Below are 8,461 nucleotides of genomic sequence, written 5' to 3'. Positions count from 1 at the left end.
GATTTTAGTGATGGAAAATAGTGTTTCGATCATATAATAGGTTAGGAGGGGCTTAAAAATTTTGAATTTTTAGGGTTTTTTGATGCATGTAAATGGATAGTGTATATATGTTGGAGGGAAAGGAATAGTTAATGAGCCAAAAGTTAGATGGTGACCCCCCCCCCCCCCCCCCCCCCCTTTTTGTAGGTGTAGTTGTGGCCACCACCCTCTTCCTATTGGTCCATGCATAATCACCCCTTAATCTAAAGGGCCCTTTTGGGGTTCATATTTCCCCTAATGCCCGGACGGAGACCATGTAAAAAACCTCGGACCTGCTAAAATTCATCTAGTCCATCAAGCTTGAGGATTATATCTCGATACAAAGAGATATACTGGGTCAGCGAGAGATGTTTCTGCTTGCATGTATCTCAGGCCTTCCAGTTTCTCTGCTTCTCATTAGAAGGGAGAAATTATTTCCGAAAAGAAACCTCAAACTCTGCCCACGTTTTAGGCCGCTGGTGAGATTTATAAGCCATCCACCACTTGTAGGCCTTGCCTTCAAGTGAGAGGCTAGTGTGGCGGGGCTTCACCGAAACATGCGTACTCCGCATGCTCAAAAAAGTATTGACCGTATCCTTGTTCCGATCCTTATCCTCACCTTTAAACACAGGTGGATGTATGCTCTTATGCATTTCCGTCGTCTCTTTAGGATCGAGAATAGCCGAAACAAGAGGATCAATAAACCCCGCAGGTTGAGAGGGTGCGACAGGTGGAGGGACATCAGCCCCTGGCATGACACCACCACCAGAAGAAACCCCTATGCCCTGGGCTTTCATAAAGTTCGCTACCAACTCTGTGAGATTGGTAACATTAGCATTTATTGTTGTGAAATTAGCATTAAGAACATCAAAACGTGCAGACATGTGATTAAAGTCATGTGCGTCAACGAAACCATGATCGTCGGCAATCGCGTCCATATCCGGTGGTGGATTATCCGCCATGCGAATTTCCACACCCGGATTGACGGTTGCCGAAGGTCGAGGTGGTTCATCTTCGACATCGAAGCGATGGGTGGGGCTTATGTCTGAGATGATGGCACACTATGTAACGTAAAAGTTACCTGAGAAACAAAAAAGCCCCTTTGACTTACTCCACTTGCCGTGAAGAAGAAGTGTAAATTCGCGCTTGAAAACGGCCGCACTAAATAAGTTGAAATTACTGTCGGTACGTAGAAGCATAGCTGTCGATGAAGCAACTCGCGAAATTACGGTGGCCGCAAAGAAATCGTAAACCGGAAGCGACACCCTTGGCACGTCGCTATGCAAATAGATGGAACCGATATGGTGTTTAATCGGCCACAACAGCAACTTGAGCGCCTTCGTATCGTTGTCTCTTGATCAGATGGCTTTACACGTCCGGTAGTTTGAAAGAGAACTAGCTGTGCCGATCTAAATTTTTTGCTATAGCTGCACTCGATTTTTGTGAGCAACTAATTGCCGCAACGGCTTACCACACCAGCAAGGCTTGAAAAGTTTTTATCAAGTGGGAAATCCATATGAAGCCTCTCTAGCTTCCAAAAGAGCAAAGACCAAAGCCCCTTGGGTGTTTCCAATGGGAAATCCAACTTTTCTTCAATCAAAAAATCGGGCAGCAGCACAGAAAGGATGCGAGGCAAAATCAGGCACTGTGTGCCGCGTGCACAGAGGAGGAATGGCCACAATCTTCTGCGCACAAGGGATTGGAGAGGGGGCGCCCTTGCCTAGACAACAAGCTCGCGAAAAGACGCACTGTAGCTTTTGTTCCAATTCGGGCATGCTTTTCTCAAGTTTTAGAAAGTAAAGTTGCTATTTTTGGAAAGGCTCCACCAAAGCCACGATTCTCACCTATTTGTGGGGGTTAAAGATGAGTACATCTAGAGAGTGAGGGGAATCACCTTGATCTGATACCAATGAGATACCGTGGGGGTTAAAGATGAGCACGTCTAGAGAGAGAGGGGGATCACCTTGCTGTGATACCAATGAGAGACCGTGGGGAATAGTGCTACCTACCTCCTCCCAACCATTCCTTATATAGCCTAGAGCCTTTCCCTAGGATGCTATAATTAGGAACCCCTATTCTTAGCACTGTTCTGACCTCTTGGCCTTTAGCTCGTAACCTTAGACCTTAAAGGAGAACTCCTAGCCCCTAGTTCCTGGCCAGTAGGACCCGTGTCCTAACATGTCACAAACAGCTATCACCATAAGACCTTTCAAGCTACAAGGCATTAAAAGTCAATTATAGTAGCACACCTAGCGCATTGAGTCAAGAGGTCATAATGTAAAGAACTAACCTCCCTATGGTCCATTCGATTATTGCCTCTTGAGCGTTCATGACTGCAAGGTTACCGACAAAGAAGATAAAGGCCTGACTTCATTAGAGTGTAGCTATGGAAGAGACAAAAGGTTTAGCTCGCGTATCTATCGAAATAGATAAACATTACTAAGTGTGCTATAAATATTTCATATTGAAGTTCACAAGATTAGATTATCTATCATTTCAGTTAATGGTTGACAACCTCACAATTGAGATTGAATTCTCACGTAATGTCAATATTTTAAGTATTACGATGTCGGCTATACATTAGTGCCGGCTCAGAGAGAGAGAGAGAGAGAGATGACGGGATAGGCCGGATTAAAGAAATGTGTGATTTAAGTGAAAGAGAGATCCGTATTTAAGAAATGTGTGTGATTTGAGAGAGAGAGAGAGAGAGAGAGAGAGCCTTCATTTAAGATATGTTATTTTATGTTAGACCCGCATTTAAGAGAGAGAGGATAGAGAGCATGCACTGACACATCAAATTTGCGTGTCTGATTAAGCAAGAAAATTATAATTACAACATTAGGGCTAATTTGGATGAAAAAAAGACTGTGTAAGGATCTGAAAAGGGGCAACCTAAAAAGGACCATGAAGATCTTACCAAAACTATTCAACATGGGTACTCATTGGATAGAGCTCATCAAGCGCCACCCATGGACCATTTGAGCGCTAGATTTGGAGTTATGAAAAAGTTATGGCTAAAATAGTGCAAAATATTCCAAAAGCAAGTGAAAGAGATCTTGACACGTGTACAAAAGTGCCATACTTTTGGAAATGTGGCTTCTCCTTGACCCTTAGATCAAGAATAGAGAAACCCTAAACAGCCCTTATTTCATCCAAATTGGCCCTAATGATCTCAATTATATCAAAATGACTAATGATTATCATTGTCTCATTTCTATTTACCAATGATGTGCCAGACTAAGTCTACCAACTTAGTTCAGTTAACCTACACTATTAGGTAGAGTCACTTTGGTTACCCTACACCGCTAACCTTTACTGCTATTGTTAAGCATGAGAATATGTATAATTTATCGTGTCACAAACAATGAGGGACCATCGCTATGACCCTTTAGGCTATCATTAACGCGAGTGAGTGATTTGTGAGCTTCAATTAGTGAAAATTATTATGGTCTCTAGAATAGCAGAGGGCTCTTCGTCTGCTCACGAATTGCAGGGGACCACACATCAAGGTATGGCTTTCTCTATCCTCTCTCCCACGCCTACACAAGCCCTGCAGGGCTCCTGCCAAGGAGGAGATTCGATGAGGAGCATATCACTGGCTTGGAAAGATTCACCACAGTCCTTTGTCCTGTCATCTACCCGAGCTTGCTATCACTGTCAGCTTCACATTCTGGGAATGTACATGCTGTGGCTGGTAAGAGGGGGGTTTTGAATCTGAGGGGGGCCAACCAGTAAGAGATGTTGCCAATGTTGAGGATATTGCCAGTGCTTACTGGCAGCCACTCTAATCCGAGATTCTGCTGGGTTTTTTTTTTGGGCAATCGAGCCCCAGCAGTCCCCGCGGGGGCGGACGGTCTGTGGGCTTGAGTAGGAAAGGAGGAGAAAAGTTTTTCTACATCATCAACGCGGACGGTCTATGGGCTTGAGTAGGAAAGGAGGAGAAAAGTTTTTTTGCATTATCAGGTGGTGATGGTGTCTGTTTTATTGCTTGCTTAGGGCTCAGAGTGATTGTGCCTCCTCGTGCTGCCTTTTTGGAGCGGTTTGTCAAGTTGCTAGCCACCTTCTCCAAGATCATCACAGGTAAGCTCTTGTTCTACGGGCCTTCTATTGTCAAGATACCTTAAAATAATATTTTTAAAGATGTTTCATGATCTCTCACACCATCCGCGCTCATTTAGCGCTGAAGAAAGCTGATTCTTGAGTGGATTACGCGATATTCTGAATTTTGGCTGAAAGCATGGGCTCACAAAAAGATGAAGGTAGTCTTTGCGCCGGATATTGCTAAGAAAAAACCATGCTGTTGAATTTGGGCCAACCTATTGGAATCCAACAAGTGATAAAATCACGAGGCTTGCCATAGAGAGAGACGTTATTTGGTGGGCTTTTGACCAAGGTAAAAGTATGAGATCCAACTTCCTAGCAACGGAAAGAGGTCAATTGGGAGCTATTTACAATAGGTTTACTACATAAACTTCTTGTCCGAATGAACATGAAGGTGAGAGTGGTTGCATTGCAAAATGTAATGGGCATAATTGTTCTACTTGCTAGGTACTGTTAAGGACAACACCCAAATGTAACAAACTTGATTAGTCCTCAGGTGACATGTTTACAAAGAGAGATGCACTCATCGCATATGATGCTGGCGAGTTGTGCAATTGCTAATGATGGGGCTCCTCATTCTCTTGGGTGACTACCTATGTTATCTTATCCTTGCCACATACCCACCTATCCTCTTGTCACCTCTTGTCTGATAGTTTTCTGAGAGTATATTTGTGTGGTGAGTTTGCGCGAGGCAAAGCTCTTGATTGAGCATTAGACTCAAGATACTTCATTGAAGCCAATCTTTGTAAGAAAAGTTGTGCGTGGGTGCATTCGTAGCAGAACCAAGAAGAAGATAATCCAGTTCCACCTAGTTGCTCATAACTCCCTAAGTCCCATCTCACTACCACATAGAAAAGGATCGAATATATTTTGTTCTTAATTTTTGCACTTCTTGCATTAAGAACAAAGGGTAGCAATGCACTTATACATCATTGTACAAAAGGGATGACAGTGCAGGGATAACGGTGCGATTTACAAAGATAGTAATACGCTTCGTTAAAAATACAAATCGAGTCTGAGAAGCAGACAATATGGAAGATTACTGGGAAGTCTGTCATGCTTTGCTCCATGTCACTCATCGAAGATAACAAGAGAATTGTGAAAGAAGGAAATTAAATGATGTTGTTTCCAAGAGCAAAATAGGGTAATTGGCAAATGGGTGCTGTTTTTGACAATTTACAACTTGCACAATTCACATGTACAAAATTCAACGTGTATACTACAGAAATGTGCTAGCTCCACAATCCTCAAACTCACATACCTTGGAGCAATGCAAGTGAAATGGCAATTGGTCATAATTGCCAAAGGCATTGGTGTAATATATTCAGTGTAGCTAGAATGATAGAGCAGATGCAATCGGTAGTCCTCCAGGATGTCACTGACTCATAACATAATGGGAATGAATGGTAGGCTATTGCCATTCGCAGCTTGAGAGAGAGAGAGAGAGAGAGAGAGAGAGAGAGAGGTGCCTATTGCCACAGTGCCAACATGCCATTCCTAGACAACGAGAGCATCAATAACATACACATGCCTCTTTCGTCTATATCCCTTGGAGATTGCCTTTAGTATTTAGCATGCTGCATCATGATAAGGTAGACTCTAGCTTATATGACCCAATTACCTAAACGGATCTGCATCGCCTTGATGCTCACCTTCACCCCATCTAGGATGTTATGGTGTGCGAAGTGAAAATGGTCTTCATTGTTGCTGCCAGATGACCTCCCCTACTCTGTGAGGCTATGGAAACCTTAAGCTCTGCTACTTCTCTCTCCATGAATTGCGTGACTGGACTCCTAAAAGCAAAACAAAGGTTTTACTTCACATCATAGTATTAATGTTGATGGTGAGGGCAAAAGGCGAGAATGACAAGACAGAAAAGGCGACTTGCAAGGGTGAGCAGTGGGAAAGTTGCAGCTCTGGTGTGAGGGCGACGCCTTGTATATTGTGTAAGGACTTATAAAGGAAATATCTTTATTATCATATAGGATTTTGAATCTCACAACTTACAAGTCTAGTCTCAAAGATCGTGAAATTTTCATCATTGTTTTGAAAACTCAGTACCATTATCTCACCAACCAATCAAACTCGGTATCGCAATATTGGTCAATTCTTAACTTAACAAATACAAATTCAAAGGACAAGGAAAAATCAATGGCATTCTTAAGGCCACACAAGATCGTCTTCCAGAGTTTGTGAGCATGCGCAGACAGTTGTTGATAATATAATTTCCTTACAAATTGTATGCTAAGGCCATGTGGTGTATTTTATTATGTTTTAGAATGCTTATGTCATGTTTTTAGTCTTAGGCAGTTGGTATGTTATTGTTTCTGTGTTTCTTGGCTGTATTTCTCATCCACACATGCAAATGTTTCTTGGTCGTATTTCTCTCAGTGCAACTGATATGTTTATAGAGGACATCTCTCTTTAAAGTTTACTGGTGTTATTTATGGGCCGTCTGAAAATGTTTGGTAACATTGATTTTGGATGTACAATGTGTCGGATTTTTGTTTTTATAGGACCACATGTTTATGTGCTTTTTCAAAGATATAGACTTGTAGCTGTTTTTTTGGAATGACAACTTGAGACTATTCTGAATTGCAGAAATGGTCATGGAAGAGCTGATCAAGCATCATGTACAAGAATTTACTACATAATTTTAAGATCTTCTTGCGAAGTCCTAATAGACTGACTTGAACTGCAGGAATGATCATGGAAGAGGTAGTCAAGCATCATGTATAAGGATTTACTACATAATTTTGAGATCTTCTTTACATATTTTTGAGATCTTCTTGTGAAGTCCTAATAGGTTGACATGAACTGCAGGAATGATCATGGAAGAGCTGGTCAAGCATCATGCACAAGGATTTACTACATAATTTTAAGATCTTGCGAAGTTCTAATAGGTTGACTTCTACGACGCTTCTAAGAGGTGTGCTTTGCTCTTGTTTCTATCGGTTATCGTCCTTATTTTATTCATGTGTTTAGGGGGTTGACACCATATCTCCTAAGATTACGGGTGAGATCATACTGATAGGGATTCTTTTCTCTATACTCTCGATCATCAAGGACGCACTCATATTACTTGTGGGTTGGATAACTTTTCTCCAAGAAAGCTTTTATCCAGTTATGGAGAAGAAAACAGTTGATGAAGCATATTCCTAAATTTTTGTAGTTGTTTTCTATAGCTAAGAGAAAATACTTTATTTATGAAGAGTTTATGAGAAAATAGTTGCTAGTATAATTCATTTCTGGTTCTTTTATAGGGAAAGACTTTATTTATGAAGAGTTGAGCAGATAGTTGCTAATATAATTTTTCTTTTGTTCCTTTATAGAGAAGACTTTATTTATGAAGAGATTGTGAGCAGTTCCTAATATAATTTCTTTTTGGTTCCCTCACAAGGAAATACTTTATTTATGAAGAGTTTGTGAGCAAGACCATATTAAGTATTTTGGTAAAAATTTCACATTATGGGAATCTCCAAATCGACTAAATTCATGTAGTTTGGGAATTTTCCACTTAAAGTGGGAAAAATTGAGGTGTGTGGTTAGTAAATAAAGTGAAAATCTCATAGGATTGTGGTGTTGATAAACACCAAAAGTCAAGAGGATGTACAACACATGGATTTGAATAATAACTACGAATTACATAAAACAAAGGAAGATACAAAAAAGATTTTGTTTACAAATTGACTAAGATAGTCACAATAAAAGCTCCACATAATTCTACTCCACATTTGATACCATATCTGAACTTTGATCCAAGTGTGGTTGATGTGCACGAGTGAGGCCTTCTTTGGCTTTTAGAGCATGCCTTTCTGGAATCTTTATTCTAGAAAATGGTCTTTCTTTGTTGGGTCTCCAGGACCAATCTCCAGGACCAAACAATTGCATCTACAGTTTCTCACACTTGTGGATCCTTATAGTTGACAGCCCAATAACCCTTCCAACAATTACTATAAGCTTGAGTATCTGTCATCCCACTTTTTCTCGCGCAAGGTGCCCAATATTGAATCAAGAGTTTTCTGTAGTTTGGTGATGTAGGCTCATTATCAATGTCAGATAAAGCCATTGCAAGCCACATTGGATAGATTTCTGTGTCACTCAGAACAAGCATAAGAAAGTCACCTTGGTGCACATCAGACATAGGGTCAAACTCTTCCCTTGGCCTATCTCGTTGAGGCCCACAAAAATGATCGTTCAACTCTTCAAGGCCAATCTTTCTGCTCCTTGTTGCAAATTCATTGTAGTGCTTTGTAGGTGAGAATATTCTTGAGTTTTTGGCCAAAACATTTCATACAAGACTCCCTCTGATATGATTGCTTTTCCAATCTCTTCAATTACC

The 8,461-nt window shown here is 41.0% G+C and overlaps 1 protein-coding gene across 1 annotated transcript; it reads left to right on the top strand.

The window, feature by feature from the left end:
* The first annotated feature begins 2,991 nt into the window (after positions 1-2,991).
* LOC147425208 (uncharacterized) lies at positions 2,992-7,351 on the top strand. Its single transcript, XM_086500149.1, has 4 exons — positions 2,992-3,527; positions 4,015-4,098; positions 6,721-6,837; positions 6,943-7,351. Exons 1-3 carry the CDS (start codon positions 3,464-3,466, stop codon positions 6,771-6,773), a joined length of 201 nt encoding a protein of 66 aa, XP_086356275.1. The 5' UTR covers positions 2,992-3,463; the 3' UTR covers positions 6,774-6,837; positions 6,943-7,351.
* Positions 7,352-8,461: the final 1,110 nt, after the last annotated feature.

Source organism: Adiantum capillus-veneris, chromosome 25 (genome assembly GCF_014529385.1).
Source record: "Adiantum capillus-veneris isolate H3 chromosome 25, ASM1452938v2, whole genome shotgun sequence".
NCBI lineage: Eukaryota > Viridiplantae > Streptophyta > Polypodiopsida > Polypodiales > Pteridaceae > Adiantum > Adiantum capillus-veneris.
Note: the sequence above shows the minus strand (reverse complement) of the source record. Positions and strands in the feature narration are given on the sequence as shown.